We start from the raw sequence: 27,572 nt of genomic DNA, 5'->3' as shown, positions 1-27,572 counted from the left end.
TCAAGAGCTATTGATTACTGGCACCTGATGGAAGTTGATTTGCTTTAAAATAGATAAAACTGAACTCAACAGCCAAAGTTGTAACTTTTGGGTGGAGGTGGAGAATTAAGGTAGTCTTTTTTAGAAGAGTTAAGATACACAATCCTACAGAATTCATTACAGACACAACAAAATCTTACTGGTTGTTAGATCCTTCCTCATCCCCACCGGGATGTTTTGTTTCACTGTTACAGCCCAGTCGTTGTTGCTGTATGTGTTTCAGATCGTTATCTAAGCTGCTCTGCAGGTCGAAAAGATGCTGTTCCACAGCTGCTCTGATTGTTCTTTCTAAAATGCTAAAAAAAAGATGGAAAAGTCCTAGTAACAGATCTACTTTTGATCATGTAGACAGAAAGGCAGAGATAAACCTTACATGACAATAATCTTTGATGGCAGTACTTCAAGGCAAAAGAGACTAGCTTTTCCAAAAAGCAGTGGAAATTACTCATCTACATGAAGTATTGTGAAGTTGATCAACAGTATTTTAGAAGTAATCAACACATTACAATAACTAACCTATTTTTTAACAACTATACACAAAAACTTATAAAAGCCTTAGAGATTAATGTGACAATAAAATACTGTGTTTATAACAGGTCAGAATCAACCCTGGAGTAGGCTCCACTTCATCTCATGTGGCTGCACCCTCTCCTGAACAGGGCTGTCATCTTAAAAGGCAAAAGCCAACAAAGAGCAGCAACAATCAGCAAGGACCTAATGAAGGACACAGGATACACCCAAAATTTCATCAAGAAAAGAAGAGCACTCTTTAAAAACAGACTGCTCTGCTGAGCACCTCTCAGGCAGCTCATCCCCAACACAAAAGAGGCCTCTAAAAATCCTCCTGTAAAAATCTTCAGCTATTTAATCCCATTTTAACGGAAATGGTGCTTTTATTTTTTCCTCCATAGATGTACAAAGAATTCCACTGAACTTTACTCAGCATCACTTGTGCTAAAATTACAATATGAATGGTATTATAAAATTAAGTAAAAAATTTCAGATGTATCTAAGTGTAAAACCAAAGTTTTGGAGTCTGGATGCAAGCACTCTCTGCTTTCATGCTCCTGCAGTCAACAACACTGACAGCATTTGGTATTTCCTGTGTTAGTGTTAAATGCCACCAGTGAAATCCTTCAGACTAAAATATGTTCCTTCATAACTGTAATTGAACCTACTGGATTCATTTGAAGGATACATAACTTCTATGCATGTTCTAGTAAGAACACAATTCAAACATTTGATATTTTCATTATACTTACTCTGCAGAGGCTGGCAAGATACTTATGGGAGAGATATGAGCACTGCAATAAAGAAAGAAAAATTAATATAATGCAAAAACTTCTCACACTAAATAGAAGTCTTGAAGTCGACAGAAAGCAACCTAAACATACTTAAATATTGCATGTGATGCAGCTAACAGAAGTAGAATAAACAGGAAAGGAACACCTGATTTGCAGTCCTTTATTATTTAAATAACAAAATCTTAAGGAGCAGCATCACGAGGCAGAAAGTTGTAGAAGTAGCAATGCAGATTTCAGTCTCTCCAGAGCCAATATTTGTTGTGTTATGAAGCTCCAAGCTCTCAGATGTATGGTTTTTCCCATGGGAAATACTAATCATTCTGTAGTCAAACATTTCCTGACACCTTGCTTAAGAATGCAGATTTTAACCTTGCTGCCTACAGCAAATTCCAAATTACTTTGCTTTCCTCCACAGGTTCTTCCCACTGTTGCATAATTTTGTTCTGCAATGCTCAACAGATCCACAACACTCTCTGAGCACAGCTACAACATTTCCAGCAGAAGGCAGATTTTGGGACAGGAGCCCGATTTTTGTAAAGCATCTGGAAATCTCCAGGCAAAGCCACTCCAGCCTAGAAAGCTCCTCGAGGAGGGGTGGGAGGGTGGAAATCAACATAACTAACACAAGCCAGTTCATTCATGTGTGTGTGATCCTTCCAAAATTCTTCATTAATATGATTAACATTTTATTATAAACAGAATACTTAAAACTTCAGACAAAGTGACAATAAAGAATAAAAATGAGAAATCTGCTATAAACAGCCCTGCATTGCAACACACACATCTCACTCAGAAAAAAATTTAATATTAATTTCAGCTTAAGTTGGAGGCAGAGAGGGAGGTTAAAAAAGGCTTTTTCTTTCTATTACAGATAATTAAGCTCAAGAAGATGAAGAAAATTTTATTCTACTCTTTACCAAACAACACTGCTGCCAAAGTTGATTAAAAATATTATTTTCATGAATGCATATGGTAAACCCTGAAATACAAGGGAGCTTGCCACTCCCCTGGAGAAGCTCTGGGAGGTGTCCTGTCAGTTCTGACTGCCATGAGCCTTGCTCACACTAAAAAACACAGACAGTCTCTCTGTTTACCCAAGAATAGTTTCAACACAGCAAAGAATTCCTTGCTTAGAACTTAGAAGGTTTATTAGTAGTTCCACCACTAGAGAGAAATCACCTCAAGCAGACTCTTTATTTTTCCTTCCTCCAAGTAGGTGAAACACAAGCATAGGTGATAAAGTGGTTGAAGTATTTATTTAAAAATAACTGCACTAGTTTGTCTTATACACCTTGTACTGGGCCAAGAGCAGAGTGCACAGCATTTAAAGCCCATAGGACACAAAGGGAACAAGCAGGTGCTCAGAGATGCTTTTAATTTCTTTTCTTCCCTTTTTTAAAAATGGAAACTGGCTGACAAATCAAGTTCATCTTATGATTTGTGTGTGTGTTTGCCTGGTGAAAAGCCAAAGCTGATCTATTGCAAATGCACTGACAGAACAGGCAACCCTCAACTTCTACTTCCAAGCAGACACAGCTTCAGGAAATTAAAACACCTGACATGGAAGCCAGATCTTGTAGCCACTGATTTCAGAGCTGCAGATCAAATAACTGAGGGGGGACACGCTGACATTTTATATTTTTCTTACAAACAAAAAAATGGCAGGAGGGAGTTTGCAGCTTAGGATATTTACATGTCATTTGTATTTCCATGCCCAGAAGTTCAGCATATGACCTGTACAAAGTCAGTTTCCTGATAAACATATTCTGTATTAACAATACTTGAAATAAAAAATGAAAATTTGAAGCTACAAGTTTAGCTTCATGAACAAAGTAAGATAAAAGAAGCATAATCTTGGAAAAAAATCCCTGTAATATTTCAAAATATGACAAATGTAGCTTTTAGTATCCATCTCAATAAGTTCTACAAAGTTGTATTATGAAAGGTATGCTGGTATTCTAAAGGTACAAATACACAATTGTGTAGATTGAAATTGAATTACTATTAAAACAGTCACTCCTTGGACAGATTGGTAGGAAAAAAATGAGGCAATTAGAGCACAGAACACTGCAACACCCTAATTGCAAAAGAGAGCAAGAAAAACTCAGTCAAGGGCACAAGTACAAACACTATTTATAGGAAACTGATGACTCGAAAACCTTTTCTTCTACCACTTGAGACAATGAGGAAATGTGTCAAGAACAGGGAGAATCAAACTCATCTCCAAAGAATCCAGATGATTCCAGACATGGTTCAGAAGGAAATTTTCCATCCTGGTGTGTAACCTTCAGCCCCCAGCACAGGATGGATCTCCAGTGCTTTCACTCAATACCTTTGGGAGCATTAGAGATACTCAGCAAAAGCTGTGCATAAATCAGCAGTATTACAAATCCTAAAGAATCCTCTTACTACATGAAGAATATCTTACATCTTCAACAAATCTCTTGAGCAATTAAGCACTTTCTGAAACGAATGTGACAATTTTAAGTGAAAAGCCACTACAACTTCTAAGCCCACCTACCACAGTTCCAGGATACTTTTTAAAAGCTGTAATTTAAAATGCCAGACAGAGCCTTAACGCAGCATGACACAGCAAGACACAGAAAGGTAAACATCTTTGTTTCATAATGCTAACTCCCTCTGAGAACCCCTCCAGCATTAGCTCCCCAGCCAGAAAAGGTCCCAGTAAAAACATCTCTCAAGTAGAAAAATACATTAACTGGGATTAAAACATGTCCAAGTTTTCCTTGGTAATTTCCTGACCACATACAGATTCATATTTCTCATTAAAATAATCAGTTGTGCTATTATTTCATTTTTGTATCTCCAAACCACATTTAATCTCCCATAACTTTAAAAGTTAAACCCTTACTTGAGATCATACCAAAATGACATTTTCTTTTCATCTATTTACCTGTGCAGCAGAACTTTGCAGGCCATTCTGATAATTTTTGCTATCCCAAAAGAGCACTTCAGGTAGAAATGCCTCATGTGGAAGGCAGCAGAGCGTGCTGAGGGCTGCTGGCTGTGCATGCTGCTGCCTGCGAGCCCGCGGCACCTCTGGAGTGCTGCACTAAAGGCTGCAGTCTAAATAGAAATCGACTGCAACATGAGGTCACTCCTGACAATAAGCTGCCCAATCAACACTTGAAAGCTCTCCTAACGTGTTGTTTACACATTTTCCAGGATGGAAGGAGGAAAAAGTATTTGGATGCTAAAAACAGCACTACGTTAAAAGAATAATGTATTCTTTAGCAGTTTAGGCAGCTCTTCTATTCAGGATGGATTTTGTCTCCCTTGGCAGGTGTTAATATTATCACTTCTCTCTGATCAGAGCTAGTTAAATAACAAAAGGGTTAACAAAAATATCCCAGAAGCAGTGAGGATGTTGCCCTTGTCACTGCATTTAGTAGAAACAAAGTAAACTGTTTATATAACTTACTGCCTGTCACATCTCATATTTTTACACATATAACCGAAGAGATTTTATATGAGGCTTCTGACTGACAACACTGGAGATGAACTGCCCAATTAAAGCAAATATTGCTTGGCAAGGCTTAGGGATGAAAAATTGGGAATAATGACAGAGGAGGATTCTAAAGTACTTATTTCAACAGCATGTCTTAAAATTCAGCTGTAATGCTGAGTCAGTAATTCTTTACTCCAAAAGTCAGGACAGCACAAGGCAAAGAGCCGAGGGGAAAAGGCTTCTGGTAAAGGAGAACAAATTTCCTTGATGTGCTCAACAGCAACCTGGGAGCAACAAATGCTCCCTGCTGGGTAATGGGCTCAAAGATCACTCCCCAGGTTTATGAGAAATACCATTTTCAAGCAGTCACTAAACCAACGTGCATTAATGATTATCCATTCTCACAAGATCTCGAACTCCAAGTGAAATTAACACCAGGCAGTGCAGGAAGGTCACAGGTTTGGGCAAGAACAAACAGAATGAGTGGAGAAAAAAGACAGTGAGCAAAATGAGAAGCAAGTTATAATCCAAATAACAAGGAGGAAGGTCAGATGCCCCATTGTACAAATCAAGATAAACAATCTCTTTTAGTACTCTTCATAGAGAGACCAAAACACACAGATATTTGGTTCCCAAAATCTGACAATAGCAAAAAGGAAACAAAACCCCAGCTTAAAGCACTACAAGAAACACGTTTAAGATCTACTTCTCCTCCTCCTTCCTCCATCAGAACAAAGATAAATAATCCAAATACATTCAAATTAACATCTGCTTTCTTAATTTTATTTTTTTTTACATTAAGAAACTAAAACCAGAAAAAGGTCACTGAATGTGTACATATAAGCCATCAGGTTTGGGAAAATATTTACAGTATTTATAGTGGTTCAAAGTCTAATAAAGAGCACTTTCTCATTCACTTTATTTCTTTTTAACTGTTTCCTGCAGTTGTTCTGGTTTTACAGTCAAAATTCTCCTTCTTCTAAAGGATTCCTCCTTATCCTTCCCCACAAATTATTTACAATGCCAACCATAATTAATGCCTATTCATTTTTAATTAACCTTAAACATCTAGTAAAAATGTTTGTCTCTTCAGGCTATCCAATTTAAACTCTCAAACATGCTGAGTTTGTCACTACTGCTGTGTTTACACATTCCAGAAGCAACCTAATACCTGTAAATAGCTAAACTGCAACTTTTTAAAAATGTAATTCAAACTAAAAATACGAAGTTTTATTACTGATAAAGATAATTAACTATTAAAATATAATTTCAACTACAAAACAGAATAATGATTCAAGCATTATTTGGTATTTTACAGCTTCTTGCCATGAAGCAGAATGAAACATGCAACCAGCAGCTGAACACATTCCAACCAAAAATCCACTACCCAATCTTAGGCAGTGACTTACTTGTGATTTTCCCTGCATTTCTTCTGCTTGTAGTCACATTTTTATTATAAATTCCTCCTCACTCATCCCTACAAGTTCTTACATGCAATGCCCATACTAAACACATGCTGCAGAGGGGAAGAGGTAAAACTCACCATCTGCAGAATGTAAACTCTAAGTACAAATAAAGCAATAAAAACTTGCATACTACAAGTAAAATATAAATCTGTGTATTAAGCAAGCACCAATAAGCTCTCAAATGGAAGTATGATTTTATGTTTACACACTCTTTTATGGGAATTGCTCTTAAAGCTGGGTCACCCTCCAGCATTGCTGCCTACATCACATTTTGCAACTTCCAAACCTGCCCACAGCTCTCCAGCACCACATGACAAGAAACAGTCCCAGGATTTCCCATTGCAAGGATGGCACAGAACAGGTTTGGATCTACCAGTATGCAGATTCTTCTTAATTCTGCTGTAGAATTTACTGTTTAAATACCACTTTACAGTTTCACTAAAATATGCTCTTTTTAACTTTCCCTGCATAAATCCCCATACTTAATCTCATCTGATCCTACAGGCATTCCTCTGCTGAATCTGGGAACAGTTATTTTAACCCACATTTTACTATTCTAAGAACTGCACCTACTTCTAAAGCTTCACTTTGCACACACCAACATTTAGCTCAAAAGTCTGGCAGTTTCTCTCTCAGACAGAATAAATTACAATCCAAACCTTAAACCCAAACTCCAGGCAGAACCAAGTTACCTTGTTGATGCTGTAACATTCCTGGAATCTGAGAGACTCCCTGTCATATCTAGATGCACCACAGCTGGCCTTTCCACAGGTTTCTCTGTGCTGTCTTCTGGAAGTTCTTCTGACTGCTCAAGCTTTACATCTTCCTCTTCCTCCAAGAGATCATTGATCTAAAAAACATTTAATCAAAGTTAAGGGCTTGAAATGCTCCTTCCAAGAGGTCCAGGGAATTAAAAGATGAAAGTAACATGAAGAAGGAAATATCTTTCAATTTTAGGAAAAACCAGGCACACCAGACTTGCTTTTATGTAAAACTGTAAATTCTACACCATTAAAAAGCTGCTCTTGAACACTGGACAAAAACTGAAAAGCATGAAGCACCTCTGATGCCAAAAATGAACACAAGCAGAATGAAGAAACAATAAAATCCCAACCACACTGAAATAATGAACTACACAACCTTTCTTCTTCTAGGTCTAAAACTGATCATTCTCCTCTATTCCACAGGTAGCCTTATTCATGTATCAGAGCATTTTTGAACCCTCCTAGGGAAGGCAATACTGACATCTATGAACCCAAACTTCAAAGCTTGGAATGAAAACTTACAAAGTTTCTGTGTTCTCGTCTATTTTTGTTTCTTTGTTTCCAAACACAGATGTTTTTACTGAAGCAGCAAAATATAGACAATTTAAAAAGCAAAACAATACAGTCAAGTGTTTTGACTCGACTCAGGACAACAAACTTTATTTTTTAAAAAGCAACTATGTCTAAAACATGGAAAGGTAAAGAGAAAGAAGTGATTCTGTTTGACTCCCAAGCTGCCTCTGTGACTGATTACTGATCTCCCAATCTTGCAAACCCAAAAATTAAAGCAGCAGCCTCAAGAAAATATGCTTTATAGCATCTGTCACCAGTGTAAAACAAAAACACTAAATTAAGAAAAATTGAAACTCCAGAAGTTTAAAATTACACAGAAGACAGAGAGAAGATATTTGCTAGTTTTTCAAAGGGGTGTAACGTGTCATATGGCACCACATTCCAGGCAAGAAATGTATTTATCCCTGATTTTCCTCTGTAATTGCAAGAGGATGTGCCAGTGAAGCAAAGGCAAGGCCACCCACACACTGGGGCAGCTGCTGTGCCCTGCAGGGACAGCGGCCCTTCTGTCCCACCGCTCTGGCCTCACACAAGTGCACTGTTGACATCTGCTGGAGACACCACGAAATTCAAGGGACACCCCACCAGCCCTCCAGCGAAGGGAAAAAACAAACAAAATCACACACCAAACAGATTCTGTACTTAGGAAAGCCTTTTGCTGAAACACATAACAAGGCACAGCCAAGGCAGCGATTTCAAAGCATGAGAGCACAGAGCAGCTCTGGTTTCCAGAGCAGTGATCCCAAGCCAGTGACTCCTCCAGCTGCAGGAGCCCCAGCCCAGCTCTGCTCAACAGCTCCCTGCCTGCAGCAGGGCTGGGGCAGCTCTCAGTGCCAGGCTCCTGCTTTGCAGAGGGGCAGAGTTTGCCCCAGGAGCTCTCACAGCACACACTGCTCACTCCTGGCACACCAGATCAGCACCTACTGCAGGGGGAAGAAGCAGCCAAGTGTCCCAGTACTTGCCTTACCTGTCTTGCTGGAGGAGGGGTTTGTGAAATAGGCTGTAAAATTCAGTACTCTTTTGTTACCTACCTGAGCAGCTGTTTATTATTCCCCTTTTTCCTCTTTACAGAAAATCCATCATTTTCAACTCTTAGAATCAGAAACACCATTCAAAAACTTTGGCACAGGAAAGCACCACTGATAACATCAAGTGGAGTGTGAGACCCTGTATGTTCCTGTAAGACACACCTAGAAACACTCTTGACCAAGACCAACAACAGAGTTGTTCTTCATTTGATCAAAAAACAGCTCTTTATTCCTAAATTGGTAATTAGAAAGCTGTTTATAAGTGTCTGTGTTGGGCAGGATATCACTGTTGGTTTAGTTCCTATGTATTTTTCTATACAGTACAGCTACACTTACTATAAAATCAAGAATTTCACAAGCACTAAGAAAATGTCAGGTTTTGTCAGTTTGCAAGAAACTTCTAAGTCATACTAAAGAACCTGTATTTCAATAAATCTTTCATAAATACAAATGTGTATAACAGTTAAGTGGTAACATATAGCCATTCAAAATATTCTTACCTGCTCAGTTATTGAGCTTAAATCATTAGTAGATGAAAAATCTTCCTCTTCATTTTCAAAAAACTCATAGTAGTTCTCCAGAAGTCCTGCCATTATTCTGCTAACTAGTTCCTGTTCTTTCAGATCCTCCACATCTGTGTAAATGCTGAAGATTTCAACACTGTTTTAGTTTAAAAATCTAAATGCAACATTTCCCCAAAGAACACCTCTGGATGTCTCCTATGACTCAGTGCCACACTTCACACCATTGCCCCCTACCCATTCTGAACACACAGAACTTTAGGCATGCCCTCACACTACTGCCTTATAAAGCTTTATACCATTTTATATTTAAAAATCACGAATTAGCAACTATTCAGTCAATTAAATTTTCATGAGGAGTATTTAAAAGTCAAATATTTTCCTGTGGAGAGGAAACAACAGTATAAGCTGGTACTTAACCAGGCTTTTTCCAGAACTGTTTTCTTGCTACAAATAGTAGCCTTACATACTATCACTAAAATATTTGAACCTCAGAATAAATACAGTAATGCAATCATCAAAACAGTGGTTTCTCATGCCACAGCTCAGAGACAAGCTGCTGTTTAAATCTCAGCAAAACTTGTAAAACCAAACTGGGGTGAGAGAGTGGGTGGGAGCAGAAAAGGATTCTGCCTGAAACATATTGTGCACTTTATTCCTGTTGCTCAGGGACCAGGAATGACTTAAAATTACAAAGGGACACTCAAATTCCCACAGAAACAGTGAATTAACTTTTATAATTAACTTACTGAAAAACATCCGGGCCAAAGACTGCAGCTAAAGAACTTGCTGACCAAATTTCTTCATGATGTGATGCTACGTTAGCTAAAAATTTACACAGAAACTTTAACAAACTGTAATTAACAGGTGGAAGCTGCTGCAAGAGGAACCTCAACTTTCTTCCAAATTCATCTTCATTATTATAATCTGAAAAATAAAAATATTTTAGTCATAAAGAAGGTATCTTTTCCTATTTGCCAGTAATCAGCTTTTTGCCTCTGACAATTACTTCTGAAAACACAACTGATTTGATCAAACCACAACCTAAAATGTGAAAACTTTCTTGCATTTGTTCACAATCCACCACATTCTCTTCTGCACGTTTTCCCCAATTAATGCCCACTCAAATTCCTGATTTCAGAGGGCAAACTCTGAAATGTTTTTGTTTCACCGTTGTTACATAACAGCAGCTCCACAGAAGAGCCCTAGAGACAGCAACAGCTCCAACAGTGAGTTAACTGCCATCTACTGAAATTCTTCTGGCAACGCTGCCTTGACACCTTTTCCTTTACAAGCATCCCATTCTCACCACTCTACCTGCTTTTAGAATACTTAACTGATAAATCCAAGCTATCTCAATGTAATCATCTTCACAGTGCTCAGCTTGAAGCTTGCTGATTCAATTTCAGATCTGAGAAAGGGTCACCATAAAATCTCCTCTTTCTCACCCCATTTAACTATACTCTTCATCAAAATATGTCCCCATAAATCTTATTTGTTAGCCCATCAGCCTTACAGGCAGCAAGGTTCAAAGATTTACAGCTGTTTGTACCTAACTGAGAAATTTCATCTATAGGGAAAGAAATGTCAGGAAAGCAAAATGGGAGAAAAATTGATACAAAGAGGCCTCTCTCTCTCAGACACTTGAAAACTCTTCTAAGATCAGTTAGAGAGGGAAAAAAATGTTTGAAGATGATGAACCATCTCTGCCCCTCTAGATGAGAGAGCAGAGACATCCCAGTTATTGATATCAAAGCAAAGAGTGAGTAAATGCCCTGCTGAGCATGCACAGGAGCACCAAGCAAGATCTGCAGGATTTCATTTGCTCAGACACAGTCAACACCTACAGCAGCTGAATACAGGCAACCAAGCACAGAAAATGGTTGTCTAAACACATAACACATGAAAATGAACATTTCATTGACAGCTCTTACTCTAGAAATTGCACTTTGGAAACAGAACAGGAAAAAAAAAAGTACATTAACAATGTAGACTTTTACAAGAAGACCACAGCAAGGTGATAATGAGACCACTCTGAACAGACACATCTCCATGCTTTGTCTAACCCATCTCTCCTGAAACTTAAATTCTGAACAAGCAGAGACCCAAAAGCAGAACATTTTTACCCTAACTGAAGTCCTGTGGCAGCAAGGCAGGGACACAGGGCCACGTGCTCTGGGATGGTCCCATTCACACCCCAATGAGCCAAATCCCCTCTCTGTGAGGAGCCACCTGCCTGCAATGAGCTCCTAAGGACACACACAGGCCACACCCTGTGTGTGATGAAGGCACCCTGAGACCTGAGCCTGACCCAACTGCAGAACTAACACCCGGCTCAACAATCACCACCACCTTCTGCACGTCTTTAAGCAACTCCTCTGCCTCAAATGCAGCTGATGATGTCATTCTGAAAACTGACTGAGATGTCTATCAGACAGGCAAAACCCAGTTAGAGAAAATCAAAAGTCTCATTTTAGCATCTGAAAGCACTGTGTAAGTGTTTATGTGGTTTGATTTCCTTGTTACAGAGAACTTTAAATTTTTCTGAAATAACTTTTACACTTTAAAAAAGTCAGTAAAGTCAATAAGCTGGAAGTTTAAGTGAAGTTTCTCTATATATTTAACAAAAGGGAGCTAAATGGGGACTTGCATCCTAGAAACAATCCATGTGTAAACCTATCCACAGTGATCTATACAAAGGTGAGAGGAAAAACACAATTTTCACACTAGATTTTACAGTCATGGAAGGGAATTCTGCTGTCACACCAAGTGAATATTCTTCAGTCCCATTTCCAGTCCTGACAGATAACATTGCCAAAGTACACAACAATATTATCACTCTTACTATTACACAGAGCACCAAAGACACCTTGGTGCCACTACAAATCTCAATTCAATACTGGGTTTTACTCTTAAAATCATGAAATAAAAACACTGAATCAAGAAGAGTTATTACCTTGAGAAAGTTGCATCAAATGTATGTGCAAACTGCCTGGAATAACTGGCTCTGGAAGTTCTTGAAGAAAAAATCGAAGAAGGCTGATAGCTGAGGGTACATCTGCTTCTTTAACCAGGTCCACATCTTCTCCATTATCGTATCGCTGCCGGAGCCACTCCACTGTCTCAGCATTCCCATTGACTTGGAAAAGTCCTTCTTGTTCCAGACCCCCTGAGTTGGAAAAAAAATGCAGAAATAAACTTTTAGCTCTGGTGTGGACAAATATATTGGAGAAAATAGTGATAATCGGCTATGCACAATTCCCATACTGACTGAAACATTTTCTGGACAACAGTTTTCCACAGCTCCCTTCCCAACACACACTTTCCTGTGCCCAGTAACAATAAAATACCATGGGACATGTTAGCAGTACCTAAAGCACAGCATTTCCTAGGAGGTGCCCTGCAGAGCTGACTACATTACTGTGATCCACATAACAGAAGGAGCCAAAGAGGAAATAACCCAAAACAAGCAAATCCCATCCAGCTGAATAATTCACTTCAGGAACAAGTACTCCTCAAACCCCACAGTCCATTCTGTAAGGATGACAGTGAAATACATTATTTTAACTAAGGCAAGGTGATACATACCATGTTCCTCAATATAGTCCACGACATGGCGGACTATGAATGGAACCTCATTGTCTGGTTGCCCTTCTTGCTGCAGCTCATCAAGTGGAATTCCAAATATTTTGTTGGCAAGAACAGAGTTGCAGTTACTCAAGGAAGGGGAGGAGCTCTTCCTCATATCTTTTTGCAGCCAAAAATCAAAGCTGTCTTTTCTGTCAATAGGAGAAATTAAAACCAAAAGGCCCAGATCAATGTATGTTTTGGAAAGCATTAATCTGTAACACAAAGTGTTTTAATTACCTAATTAAATACTCTCTAGTCTGTCTCCATCCATGCACTGCTTTAATGTCCCCAAACACAGCCAGCTCAGTAAATGACCACCACTGAGGTGTTCTGTCCAGCCCTCAACAGAGGACTGAGAAGAAGGTATACAGCAGGAAGGAAAATGCAGAAAATTCTAGTTAATACATTTCTAATTAAGTTCTAAGGCATTTTGGTAAATTCCTCAGTACTTTTTCTGACAGTATTTAGTAGCCAGGCTTTCAGAACTCAATACAAAAGCCTCTCAACAGGAAATGAAACCAGTGGATCACACCAAACCAAAACCCTAAGTTTCAATCATATGAAATTATTAAGTATTTTGTGATACTCAACTGGGCTGTAATAATTTTAAAATATACTTGGCATTTTCTGGTCTACATAATAAAGCTTTCCACACCTGAATCAAATTAAATTTTTTACTGATCAGAAAACCCCCAAAGCTAGTTTCTAGATGCTCAGTGATACCATTCTATCATGCAGAAGCTTGAGCTTCACTTGCAAGTCCTTGCTTGATAAAGGATCTAGATGGATAACAAAGGGCAGTGTAAGTCAGTCAGGCTGTAATCCTGTCAGAACCAAAATATTTCTCCTAGGAAAGAAGAAACTGTCCTTTCAAAATAACTAATAAAAAGAAAAGAAAACATACTTGTTTAAATGCCAGCAGTCACTTTGACAGAAGCTGGCACATAGAACATGAAGTAAATGCTGTTAGTCAAAGCACTGCAACCAAACTAAAATTCTCAGTTTAAGAGGTAAATTCTAATAGATTAGACATCCTGAAATTCACACTTGCTTTTCCTTTATTTTTTCCCCAGCAAAGCAAGTTAAGGAACCCACCTCAGAGTACTTAAACAGCCGAGTTTGAAAAACGCTTTCTGCGCCAGCTGCCCTCACTGACCAAGCATTCTTCTGTCATTTATGGTTGTTTAAGGTTATGGCAAAAGATCAGCCTGTAGTTCCTCATTGAAGAATAGCAGAACTCGATCAGTACTTCAGCAGTTAATCTGAAAAGAAGGAAAATATTATTAGATCATAAAGTTTTCAACAGTTTTCAACTCAGTCAGGAATCCAAACATCACGTTAGAGGAATTCTTGTCAAATCATCAGTTTCTTGTTCTGAACAAGAAAGCATAAAGCCCACATTAGCACAGCTTATGAGAGAGCCCCTAAAACAGCAAATCCCTCTTTTCAATTATGAGTTAACCAAATCTGAAGTGAAAGTTAGCATTGGACATCTAAGTCTTAACAATTATGAAATAATTTGCAGACTCATTCAATCCTCTTCCAAAGAATCAAGGAGAGTTAAGTAGGTTACACAGAGTGTTTTAAAGTACCTACCATGCTAAAATATTGAATGGCTATGAAATTTTTAGAATGATCTCAGGCACTGGTCTAATACAACATCTTTAAACAGCAAGAGCAAAACCTAAATCCTAACTAAGGAACCTTTACAGTCAAGCAGTTTTTGAGGGTACTGATCATCCTTTCTAGGAAGTTATTACGTGTCCTAACTGCCAGTTCAGAGTCCAAGTGATCATCAGGTCTGGATACGGGAAACAACTTCCCCCACGTCAGATTCCACAGAACCACCCACACTTTTGCCACCTTTTATTTAGAATCCAGATTATCTGGACATTTTCCATGTACTCAGCTCTCAAAATAGCTACAAACCACAGTAAATTGCCTTTCTGGTTTTCTGTGGTGTTAAAAACTTAAATTGCAGCTTCATGGCACAGAGGAGCCAATGTAATGCCCAGAATCAGCCCAAGTCACATCAGCCCCCTGATCTCCCCACTGCCTGCTCTAAATAAACTCAAGCAACTGAGACTGGGCAAAAGCAGCTTGTGACACACACATAACCACAACACTCATCACCAACATGAGATAACAAAGAGCCTTTCCACAGCTTAAAAACATTCACTGAAACCTTTTGTTTCATAACTGGAGATTGATATGACAGCCTGGAGACAAGTACCTTCCCTGCCTTTGTTCTCCCACAGCTCCTGCTTCTGTTCCACATCAGGACAAATAAACTTTATCTTCACTTGCAAATTCCTGACAACCAAGCCCTCTGCTTCCAGTACCAAAATGCCAGACCATTCATTAGCTATGACAACAGGAGCCCAGAGTACTCTCAGCAGTTGGAATAAAGCAGTTTTGCTGCTCCCAACCCTCCCCAAAGTGCATCCATGTGCTGAGGGAGCTGGTCATAATCTCTATGTAAGACTGCTTCCACCTCCTCAGCATTTCCTTGCATTGAGGCCTAGAGGAAAAATATTCCAGGCTTAGAAGTGTTTAAATGGTCTCTGTCCATTGCCTTGTATTACACACAGGCTGTAAATCTCTTAAGCCTCACACAAGTGAATCCTGCTCTGAGATCAGAGCTCCAGGTGAGCTGACAACAGAAAATGAAGGGTTATATTCTAGTCAATGGCTTTTACTTTTTTTTCCACCCTATCATATTAAAATCTGTTATTGCAAATTCTTGGTTACTAAAAGATCCTACCAGGTTCCAACAACGAAGCAGTTGCAATTCATGACCTCCTATAATTTATGGAGGCCTGGTACAGCCATTTTTATTTATTGTTCTGGTATTTTAAGAGAAAGTCAACATAATCTTTGCACGTAAGTAGATTTCAATCAATCCAAACATATCGAGCAAAATTTAAAATATGAAGTTGCACACAGTCCATTTTCTCAAGCTCTACCAAAGTCAGCTTGTCCACAATGAACAGAAAACCTCACACTGGCCAGCTGGGGGGTTAAGGGCAGCTGGGAGAAAACCTTTGGTGGATCTGCCACAACGCTTCAGGCTGACTTACTAAACCCAACAACCCTTCAAAACAAACATCACCTAATAAAAAGGCCAAATTAGAAGTAACCACTTCTTCACAATTCTGCACCAAATGAACAATCTTGCAGCCCAGCTTTCTCAGCAGAGGCAACTTTGTGCTCAGTTCACTGACATGGAAGCTCAGCAGATGAACAGGCTGCCTGAATATTAATTTCATTCAAGAGGCATGAGAAAAAGAAAAAGAATACAACCTTCTATTTTAACGGGCTTGGCAAGGTAAGAATGAAGTTGAAACAGCCTGGTTGTCTCATTGTTAGAGCAAAACCGGATTTACAACCCAGGTTTATACTTTGAAGAAAGCTTTATATGGCTTATTATCACCTAGAAAAATTAGTGAAAGCCTCATTTTCACCTTCTCAGACACACAGATTTCTATATATCATTATACACAACAATCTATTTTCAGAGCAGTTCAGTCTTTTCCCTTTTAGTTCAGGCTTTGCTATCTCCACAGGCTGTGATACAATTAATCTGACATTTACCAAATCTAGAAAGAGCTAGAAACTCTGAAAGTTATTCAAGTTATTTCAGCAAGTTTTACTTCCTGCTATTTCCAACATTGTAAAAAGCTGTTAATAATTAAACATTTTATCTGCCCTTTTTCTGTGGATCAGAAGCTTTCCTGCTTGCCCTCCTGTGACTCAGGAAGTGCAGTCACTGCAGGCACACGAACCAGGACAGGACATGCAACCCTCAGGATTATTTCCAGAGTCTCTCACAGATTCTAAGCAATCCTGTGGAGTTTTTAAATTTCTTTATTTTGCCCCAATCAAACAGGAGCTAACCCATTCAGTCCACTCTTTCTTCTTCTGCCCATATTATCCTGATCCTTCTGAGCACGTTTCTCCCTCACAATTTCATCACCTAAATGCTTCACAAGTTCTATCAAGAAAAAGACAAAAAGTAGCAACTAAAAAAAAAAAAACCACACAAAAGAAAACTACCTAGCTTGAGTTTAATTATAAACACTCTGGTTTCATTTTTTCAATCTACTTCCCCTGCTTGTTACTACAAACATTTAAAAACATCCTTAAGCTACAATCATGTTTTACAAAACATAAATGCAGGAAAGTAAAAATACACCTTATTTTAACCGCGTATTACACCACAATTTCACAAGAAAAACTTACTATGTCCTTTGCAACATGTTGAGCCCAAGCATCTCAAATGAGGGTAAAACACAGAGTTCTGTTTTGTATTATGGATTTCAGTGCTCTCTGGCATTATTTAAAAAAATTTGGGTTGCTTTTTTTAATTAAGGCAAGTTCTTCATAGGGTCTGCTGGGAAAACAGCACCAGGAGCTTCATTTTGCCATCATAACAGCATTCACTTATCTTGGCAACTGGAGAAGAATTTACACCCACACATGAAATGCCACTAAAAACCCCACAGAATACAGGGCTAACTGCTGATATTTGAGGAATACACATGAAAATTTAGACCTACATTTAGTTCAGCTTTTACATTAATGACTGAAGTACAAATAATATATGGGCATCATTTTAAATGCAAGTCCTCAGTGTTCCACCACCTTTCCTTAAAACAAAGGAATGAAGCAACAAGCAAAAATAAACAAAGAAAGGCTGCAAACTGAAACTGCCATAGGAATGAAAACATTAATTCTGCGTGTACAATGTCTGCCACAAGTCTCAACTATTTCAGCAATTCTTTTATTTGCTCATTTTATGTAGCAAGAAATTCATATTGTCTCTGAAACCAGCCCAAAGCTAACACTGCCTGCTGTTTTGCTCTGTGTTAATACATTATTGCATGGCATTAGCAAACATCGCCAGTGAATATTTTTTTTTAATACATAAAAGTAAAAACTAAGATTTTTAGAGAGGGGTAAAAAGCAACAAAATGGCTTGTCCCAGCTTCTCAGGAAACACACCTCGAGTTTTTTGGCTTTTTCAGCTGCAGTGCTGGGAGCCTGTAAAGCATCACATGCCTGCAAACTGGGTCCTAACAGATCACAAACACATCCTGCAGTGCAAAGAGATCAATGCTCCTTGTCTGCAATAATTATTTACAAACCAAATTCCACAAAAACATTACAGTCTCAAAGTTTTTGATTTCTTCCTCTAGATTTGATTGAAGAAAAAGAATGTATTATGTTTACTTATAGACAAAACCTGTGATATCCCCCTGGCTGCCTACAGCAAACATACTGTCAATCCAAGTTGGAAATGATCAAATTTTAAACAGATTTTCTAAGAAGAATTTCTAAATGCTGGCCAAAAGCTAAGAGGCAGATTGCAAGGTGGAATCCCAGGAACTCTGCATGCAATCACCTCCTCCTGACATGGCCAGAGCAGCTGCCAGGCAGGGCAGAGCCAGGAGCCTTCCTGGGCACCTCCTGAGCCCCAGCTAAAAGGAAACTGAATTTTGGAACAATCTGCACTGACTGGTTCTCATGCCGTTTGTATACTCAAATTACTGTGAGCATTCCCAATGGATGAAGTGCTTTTGGGCAAAAGAGCTTTTCCTCGTCTGATTTTCAGCTTTTGTTCAGCTAACAAGTAAAAACAGAGCATTTTGCTTGTTTGAAATAATCCAGTCAAAATTGAAAAGATGGCCAGGCTGGGGAGGGGACATGGCTTGCAGTAAATTTATACAAAAGACAAACTGAAATTAATCCCACAAACAGAACTCTACAGGACACAGAAAAGGACAAATTTGTCTCAAGAGTACAGTAAAAGGCATGCAGAGATGTGCCAGTGCTTGAACAGACACAGAACATCCTCTATGTAAAAAGAATAATCACATTTAAGCACTCATTAATACATTTGAAAGTCAAAACAAGAATTATTTAAAATAAAAGTTTTAAAATCAGCAAGATCAGCTTAAAATAGACTCTTAAAGCAAGATTTCCTCTTTCTGGCTCAGTGAAATCAGCTACCAAGAGGTATTTTAGCCCCAAGTCTAGACTGGCAAATTGGGCTCAGTTATTATTTTAAATTTACTAAGCTGGTCTTCTTAGGAACACAATCCCCATCCCCATTATGGCATACTGTTTGAAATTAGGTAGAACTACAAAATTTCACTTGCAGTGTTGAAGGAATCCATGTTAGAGTGAATTTCTTCCCAAGCAGATGTGACTTTGCTGCTCCCTTTGTTTCTCATTATGGTTCCCAACTCCTCACTGCCCAGTTTGCTCTCTGGTTAAGCAGGAATCAGAAGGTTTTGCACACAATCAAACAGGAGTCAGCAGAAGCACGAACAGCAGCTCTCATTAATGAGCAGTTTGGCTGTGAATGCCCTCACGTGTGCATTCACACACACTAAACCTCAGTGCTGTTAAACACAAATTCTCCATCGTTGGCCACCAGCACTTCTGAGATGGTCTCAAAACCACTCAGCTGACAAAATACTGCTTATACTGACACAGCAAGTAGAAGCACAAAAAAATGCAACAGAAGATTTAGTGGAAAGCAATTCTAATGCAATTTTTGTTCCCTGGGAATGTGGCAGCAAGCCTTCTAATTTACAAATTAGAACAATTTAAATTAAGCCTTTTAAGTCGTTTCCATGCAAGAAAGAAACAAAACACCTCATGAAAATGCCTCTGGAAGAGATATAACTAAAACTAATATAATTTTGGAATTTGTGGGGTTTTTTTATTTATTTACAAGCCAAGAAACCATAATACTGATTAGTAATTATTTTCCAGTCATTAAAGTTTAGTCTACAATTTCAGCTGACAGAACCTGAGCACATTCTGAAAACGCCCATCGTTCACAGACCCTCAGAAGAGACAGATCCAATCCATGAGAAAAACCCCAAATACAGTGACTGATTTAAGCAACATCCCAAAAATATTCTACGCTTTTAAAGAACAAGCTGAGAGGTCATCAAAATGTTAGCTGGTTTTGATAAGCAAACAGAATGTTTTATATTGACTTACTAGATAAAATCCAAAGGCTTTTTACCAGCATTACAGCAACTTAGAATCCTCCAAGTACATTGTAGCAAGAAAATAAAACCATCAGCGATCCCAGCAAAAGTAGATGTTTGCTCAGTGCTCACACCCACCACCACACACTGCCAGATTTGCTCTCATCTGCTGCTGCCAATGCACATGTGCAGAATTCTAAAGAAACTTCCTGCTCACACAGATCCCATCACACTCTTAACAACAGTAGTTAATAAATAAAAAGGCTTTTGTATCTTGTGTAACAGCTAATTATATTCATCCTACTCGCCACCCCCCAATGCAAAGCTCTGCTCCACAAATCTCACTGCCCCTGCATCAGATAATGCAGAACCTGGCTGCAATGGCATTAGAGAAGTACAGTAAAGTAACAGGAAGAAATTATCAGCAAAACTATGCAACTTGCAAGCTTCACGTTATAAAAGCAAAGCAGTTTAACAATTGTCACTGCTGTTAAAAAAGACTTTGGAATAGAAGCCAAGCTATCTCAGAGACACCAAAAAAGCAAACTATAAATATATAATGCACTTAATTCATTATACATAAGTTATCCCATTACATACATTTATCATCAGTTTGTTGCTCCCCTCCCAAACAGGTCAGCAGAAACACAAACTGGAACTCAGCAATCACAAAATGGTTCACAGCCCTTTGCTACCCAAACAGAGCCTTGAGCAGGTGCCACCAAAATAAAGGACAGGCTCAGCACCCCCACTGCAGGAGAGAGACATTTCAACCAAGAGTTCAGTGCTGCACCAATGATTCTCTGAATTTCAAGGGATGGGGGAAAAAAAAAAAAAGACTCAAAAACCCCACAAAAAAAGGGTCTGGTATTGAGGTCCTCTGTCAAAACTTAATTATGACTAAATTTGAAGAAATCACAAGGTTAAGAGTTACATTGCAGACTAAAATTAACTAACCTGATTATATTTCTGGAGTGCCAAGACAACAAAAGATTTCATTAAATGTAAAGTTCAGCAGAAAGGAGAGCAAACCTTTCAAACATACACACTTACAAAAGGGTATAAAGGAAGAAAGAACCACATGGATAAGATTGCAGCTCTCACCTTTTCAGTTCTGTCCATGTGTTATTGTCCTACAGAGCTGAGCACAAATTTCAGTGCTGACACAGTGCAGGAACAGCAGAGCCACAAGAGGAGAGAGAGCTGCCAGGGCACGGGAACCTGGGCAGTCAGTGCGGGGCTCCCACCCAGCACATGCCCCACCCAAACGGCCTCACAAATGTCCAAACACTGAGGAAAATAAAAACCATTTAAAGCTCTCTATAGGAAAAGCCTCTGCAGCCAGAGTCTGAACACAAACAGAAAGCCCTATCTGGGTTTGAAGCTCAAATGGCACATTTTTCTTTTTTTTTCTTAAGACAAATATACAGGATTTCACACATTCACAGGGGAAAGACCACAAGAGTAGAACTGTTAATATCACAATAGAACTATTTTCACTAATCAGAATATGGGACTGCAAAATATTACCCATTTCTTGTAGGGAATGACTCCACCCATATGTTGCAAACTTAACAGGTTTTGACCTTCTAAACTATGTTTTTAAGACTTCAAAACAAACCAGCTCCACAGGAAAACAAAAAAAAAAAGCTTGGTAGAAGATGCAGTAACAAATATATTATGTTTTAGGGTGCCATAATCCACAGAATTCACTTGAACCGACTGAACTTCCACAAATCTCAAGAGCTGGCTATCAAGCCAGTACAAACTGTGAAAATAAATCTGAATTTACCAAGCCTTGAGACAGCTACTCATTCTCAAACAAAATTTCTGATCTCTCACCTTACAGAAAATAATAGTTATCAAGACTGAATGGCTCAATTATACTGATTTTCCAGGGAGCAATGTGAAATTCTTATATTCTCGGCCTGAATCCAATTGTGACAAGAGACATAGAGCCCCTCTGCTGAAAAACTGATAGAGCCATCACTTTACAAACTGCATGACAAGTAACAATCTCCCTCTTCTGCAGCCCTTCCCAGAAGATTTAATATTCCTTCACTTCTGTATCTCCTCCTCATATGTTTTGGATAAAATGTTATGAACAGTCTGAATTTATCAATAAATATACAGCTAGGCCTGCAATGCAAGGAAAAAAAGTTGAAAAAGTTTCCATCCTTCATCCTTACAGATGGAAATGATGAATTAGCCTGCATTAGTTGATTCACTCCCACCCAAATGGCCAGGAGATTTTTGTGTGCTAATATGGCAGCAGGGTTAACCTGCTGCTGTGCACGGAATTAAAGGACAACTTGAACCAACATCACTTCCTCTTCCATGCAGCCACAGCTTCTTTTGTGGGGGATGGGGGGAAAAAAGAGAATCAGCATATAAAAATATAAAAAATCCAAACTAAAAAAAATCATCACCTCAGACTTGGTGGGTTTTTCTCAGTTTCCCCCTGGAAAGGGGCATCACTGCTCAGCTGCAGCAATTGAGCAGAAATCCAAAGGCTGAGTATTAGAGAAGGAAAAAGCCAAGCCCATAAAGCCTTCCATAAAGCAAGCAGGGACTCAGAACTTTCTGCTGTCTGCTCCAAACACACAGAATATTTCTCCAGCCTCACCTGCTTTTCAAACATGCCATTACATACATTAGAGAGCAATGCTTCACTGCTTGCACAGGCTCTCAGGGTAGGAGTCACACACAACAAATGTTAAATTCAGTCTTTGTGAGTGCAAGAAGATCCTCCAGTGTTTCAACATTTATGAGGATCTTCATTCAAGCAACATAAAAATGAAGTGCCCAAACTAACACAGAGCAGATAAAAATTATCATTTGCCAAACTCAGATGTTTTGACATGTTGTTCGTGTCAAAATCTGCAAGCATTAAAAGCTACCAGGAGCCTCTCCGAGTCAGCTTCCTTAAATGTAACCATGGGACACTCTACTTGATTGATTTTTCTAAAACAATACTGTAAATTTCCAGTTTGATGCTTTCAAAGCATTGAGGTATTTAATTCCTTATTGTTACATAGTCGAGACAAGGAAAGAATCCCTATGGAGCCAAACAATGTATAAAATACAGACAAAGAAGATTAAAAGAGATCTGAAATATCTTAAAGTCTATGCAACAAAGAACACATAAAGCAATTTACTAGTTATGAGCAGTAAAAAAAAGAAAGAAAACAAAATAGCTAAACTGCTTATAATATAGGCCAACAAATCAGCTTTCTATTCTTTTTATACTGCAGATTAAACTGCATGGAAGACAGGAAAACTTCAAACCTAAACACTAATCCAGTTTAACAATTTGTTCTAAATTCACAAACTAACAATTCCATCCCTGAGGACATTCAGGAACATATGCCAAAAAAAAATAAACAACTGTGTGTTCTTCATATATTCACTTTCTTTTTTTTTTTTAACAGGCAAGAGTTATAATGTGGTATTTACTTTCTTCATCTGTTACCTCTTTTCCCCATCTTGAGCCTGGCAGCAGTAAGAAATTTTGTACAAATTTCTTAAAATGCAGCCAGACCAAGGAATTTGAGAATAAGAGAGCTGTGCATTAAAAGCTGGCGTTGCAGTTTGTGATGGGAGGCTTTTTTGTTGTCAGGTTTTGTTGGTTTTTTCCAAACCTTGAAGGAGCACCCCAATACTGGGCCATCTCATATTAAAGCAACTTTTTGATAGCAAGAAACATTTCCACTGAAATCCCTAAGGAGCTTCCATGAACAATGGATACCCACAGCAGCAAAGCCCTCGGAAGATATATTCGGTCACAGCCTGGCGCGTTCAGTGCATGACCCAGCGCTGCCTTGGTGACCCAGGCGATGCAGTGACCGCCCTTGGGCCAACTTCTGGGACCCACCGGGCTGTGAGGGAGCGGGGCCGGGGCTACTAGGGAGCGGGGCCGGGGCTGTCAAGGAGGCCGGGGCTGTCAGGGAGCAGGGCCGGGGCTGCCAGGGAGCGGGGCCGGGGCTGCCAAGGAGGCCGGGGCTGCCAGGGAGAGGGGCCGGCGCTGTCAGCGCGCCCTGCCAGGGGCACCCGGCCGCTCCGTGCCAGGAGGGAGCAGCCTGGGCGCACACTCCTGCAGGAGCCGGGCTGTCAGCGCTGCCGTCCCACCGACAGCAGCCCGGGGGACGCTGCCGCCCCTTGACAGCTCGCAGCTCGCGGCTGCAGCGGCTGGGCAGGAGGAAGTTCCCGCGCCCCGCTCGGGCCGGTGCCAGAAGGTTCCTGAAGCCTGACGTGACACCGAGCGGCCCGAACGGGGACCCCCCGCGCATGCGCCCCGCGCCCCTCACCGTTGCCGGGTGACTCGCCCTCCCCGCCGTCCTCAGCACCACCGGCAGGTTCCTCCGCCTCTTCCTACCCCGGGGGCCGGCGCGGGCCTCTCCTCGCCGCTGCGCTCTCTTCGCAGCCCTCCTCCGCCGGCCGCTGCCCGCGCCGTGTGCCGCGGCCGCCGCGCTGCCGGAGCCGACGCCGTCCGTGCCCTCACAGCCGCTCCGAGCTCCGAGCCGCGAGCGGGGGGTCCCCGACGGCAGCGGCGGCGACGGGCGGAAGTGACGCGCTGACTGACAGGTGCAGAGCGCGCGCCCCCCGCCCGCCTCCCCCCAGGGGTCACGTGCCGCGGGGCGGGGCGGGCGCTGAGGGCGGGCGGGACCCGCGCCCTAAGGCGGCGGCGGCCGCTCCCGGCCCGCGGCCCGCCGCGGCCCGGGAGGCGAGCGGGGGTCGCCCCAAAATGAACGTTTTCATCATGTTCTCTCATGGTCACTCAGCCACCCGCCCGCATCGGCCTGTGTCGGCTCCGAGTCACAGAGTTAAACAGCTTGGGGAGGACCTCTGAGCTCATGGAGCCCAAGCTTGGACCGAGCATCACCGCGTCCACCACACCCGGCACTGAGTGCCCCGTCCGGTGTTTCCTTGAGCACCTCCCTGGGCAGCCCCTTCCAATGTCTGATCACCCCTTCCGTGAAGAAATTCCTCCTCCCATCCAACCTAAACCTCCTCTGGTGCAGTTTAAGACTCTCCTCTCATCCTGGGGTGCCCAGAGTGTGACCGCGGCCAGCAGTGCCACCATGCAGGCTCGTACCCTGCTCGCTTTGGTTGGACATGAGGAGAAATTTCTTCCCAGAAAAGGTGATCGGACATTGGAACGGGCTGCCCAGGGAGGTGGTGGTGGTGTCACTGTCCCTGGAGCTGTTCAAACCTGGATAAGGCACTCAGTGCCATGGCCTGGTTAACATAGGTTGGACTCAACGACCTCGGAAGTCTTTTTTGGCATAATTGATTCTGATTTTCCAGTTTTGCTTTTCTGATAACCGTATTAAAATATTTCCTGTAAATCTTCCATACTGAAGCATCAAGAGCAATCACTGCCAAACATTTCCCAAATGTGAGCGTGCCAGAAGTAATGAAGTGCCCTTTGACAAAGAGCTAATGCATTTTGAAACACAAAATTTAGCACCCTTAAAGTGAGTTAGCATAAGTTAGAGAGGAGATGCAAGCTTACACCCGAAGTGTTAAAAGCAGTGCCTGGCAGTCTGTGGTTCCCACATGCCACGCTGAAACTACAACAGCTTTTTCTGTCATGCAGTGCCAGCAGCCATAGGTGGTGGGTTTAATAAGGCATTTAAGGAAACTTGGATTTAGTTAGTAAAAATCCTCTCAGGAAAAGATTTTTTTTTCCTCCCGTGAAAAACTGACAAAGAGTATATGAAAGGGGGAAAAAATTATACAGGCAGGATGGGATTAATTGAAACCTCTGTATTTTCAATAGCTGGGAGGATTTTTTTTTTCAGGTTTTCCAGCATGGGTTCTGAATTTTATCTAGAGATGCATTTATAAGACTCATTAAAAGGTTTTGCATTTAGAATCCAAAGAAGGGAGAGTCACAACCCCACAGTAAATTAACCTGGCTTTAATCAGATCTAAAACTCTGTTTTCCTGCTGGAAGATTTGGTGCCATTAGGAGGTACCACACAAACCCAATAAAACATGTAGGGTCGGGGGAAATGGTCTGTGTGTGCTCTCTGTCTGTTTCCACAGCAGACTTCTCCACTTGAAGCACTAATAAAATTTCCTCGCATCAGGATGAGGTTTCTGAATTTGTATTTTGTATACATAGCCGTGTTCTTTCTGATTCATTTAGCCTCATCAACAACAATAAAGATACTGAATCAGAACAAGCTGGCAATTTTGTTGATGAAACATGGGGGAGAGCGGACTCCAGCTGGCTCTTCAGCAGATCCATTGGCCGGCTGACAGCAATAAAACTGCAAGGAACCTGACACAGAAGGCACATGCAGTGAGAGAGACAGGCAGCAGAGGCAGGCAGGTAGGCAGGCACTGCACAGCACCTGTTTGCTGCTTTTCTGTCCAAGGCAGTGGTTTCTCTCCTCTGAACTGGCTCTGAATACGCCATTTCATGCCAGCTTATCCTACCTCCTTTCAAAGGCTTCCAAGGCTCCTTGCAGGGGGTAGACATATGCAGTCCCAGGCTGCCATTTTAGGCTTTTCTGCTCACTTTGTGTTCTTGCTGTCTGCTTGAAAGGTTGAGGACAGCCCAGGAGTCAGAGGGTCATAGAATATCCCAAGGTGGAAGGGGCCCATAAGGATAGAGTCCAACTCTGTGCTCCTCACAGACTGTCTAAAGCTGAACCATGTGACCAAGAGCATTGTCCAGATGCTCCTTGAACTCTGGCAGACTTGGCACTGGGACCAGTTCCCTGAGGAGTCTTTTCCAGTAGCCAACCATTCTCTCAGTGAAAACCTTTTCCTCATGTCCTGCCTGAATTTTCCCTGACCCAACTCCATTCCATTTCCTCAGGTTCTATGTCTGCTTATTGAAGAGAAGATCAGCATCTCCCCTTGCCTTTAAGGGAAGCTGCAGGGTGTGATGAGAGCCCCCCTCTGTCTCTTCAGCTCTGAGCTGAACAAATGCAGTGAGCTAATCTGCTCTTTGTAAGAATTTCCCCTGAGACTTTTCACCATCTTAGCCTCTGTCTGATGCTTTAGCCACATTGTCTAAGATAGTAAATGGAGAGAGAAGAGAGGCAGCTGCTGCACAGCTCCAGGGGCTTGGCAGATGTGACTGGTCAGCATCTGGCTCCTAGGACTGAAGAGCCAGAGTGCCATGGCATCCCTGTCCCATCAGTAAATCCATGTCCAGAGCCACACCATGACTGGGGAGCCATTTCTGCAGCTCAGTGTGTTTCCCTACAAGTCCTTACAGCTAAATTGTTCAGTGTAAAAGTTTTGCAGAGATTGACTGCTAAGTGTTTACAAAGTAACTCGGTAAATCTGAAATAATTACTGGTGTAATTCCTCTCTTTTCAGGAAAAGCCATTCATAAGCACAATTCACTGTTGCCTGTATGTGTCACAGAACTGGAGCCATGTTTCCTTCATGTATCTCCATTCCCATCAAGACCTAGTATGGCTTTAGAATAAATATTCTCTGAAGAATTTAGCTTCCAATTAAGTCTACTTCCAGCAAGAGCCCTGCATTACACCTCATCAGAAATGGAAGAAACTGAAAGAAAAATATCCTTATCACTGTGCTCAGGGTTGTACAAAGCTTAGTACAAACTGAGCTAAAATACTCCAGAACTGAAATCAGCTTTGCAAAGCCATAAAATCCTTGGAAGGTTGATAGCCTGCCATGCAATTCCTTACCTTCATATTAGGTTATTATCTTACTAGGAGGAAATGGGAATCTGACACGTAGCAAAACAAGACACTGTGTTGTAATACCTGTGTATTATATG

General features: G+C 40.8%; 1 protein-coding gene across 6 annotated transcripts in view; it reads right to left on the bottom strand.

Moving 5' to 3' along the window:
* FAM13B (family with sequence similarity 13 member B) overlaps positions 1-24,398 on the bottom strand; it is a 43,735-nt gene extending 19,337 nt beyond the window's left edge. For 3 of the 6 annotated variants that reach the window (XM_074552504.1, XM_074552509.1, XM_074552508.1), the window contains exons 1-9: positions 24,109-24,398; positions 13,890-14,056; positions 12,753-12,943; positions 12,121-12,333; positions 9,914-10,091; positions 9,144-9,288; positions 6,971-7,128; positions 1,302-1,343; positions 180-335 (exon numbers count right to left, since the gene is read on the bottom strand). In XM_074552504.1, the coding sequence (XP_074408605.1) occupies positions 180-335; positions 1,302-1,343; positions 6,971-7,128; positions 9,144-9,288; positions 9,914-10,091; positions 12,121-12,333; positions 12,753-12,909 (1,049 nt within the window). In that variant the 5' untranslated portion in view covers positions 12,910-12,943; positions 13,890-14,056; positions 24,109-24,398. Of the gene's footprint in view, positions 1-179; positions 336-1,301; positions 1,344-6,970; positions 7,129-9,143; positions 9,289-9,913; positions 10,092-12,120; positions 12,334-12,752; positions 12,944-13,889; positions 14,057-19,811; positions 19,949-20,905; positions 21,092-24,108 lie in introns of those variants that run through there. The other 3 variants (XM_074552505.1, XM_074552507.1, XM_026791348.2) reach the window with 3 other exon arrangements.
* Between the last annotated feature and the right edge of the window lie 3,174 nt (positions 24,399-27,572).

This window comes from Zonotrichia albicollis, chromosome 15 (genome assembly GCF_047830755.1).
Source record: "Zonotrichia albicollis isolate bZonAlb1 chromosome 15, bZonAlb1.hap1, whole genome shotgun sequence".
Lineage (NCBI taxonomy): Eukaryota > Metazoa > Chordata > Aves > Passeriformes > Passerellidae > Zonotrichia > Zonotrichia albicollis.
The sequence above is the reverse complement of the archived record's forward strand: the minus strand, read 5'-3'. Positions and strand labels throughout refer to the sequence as shown.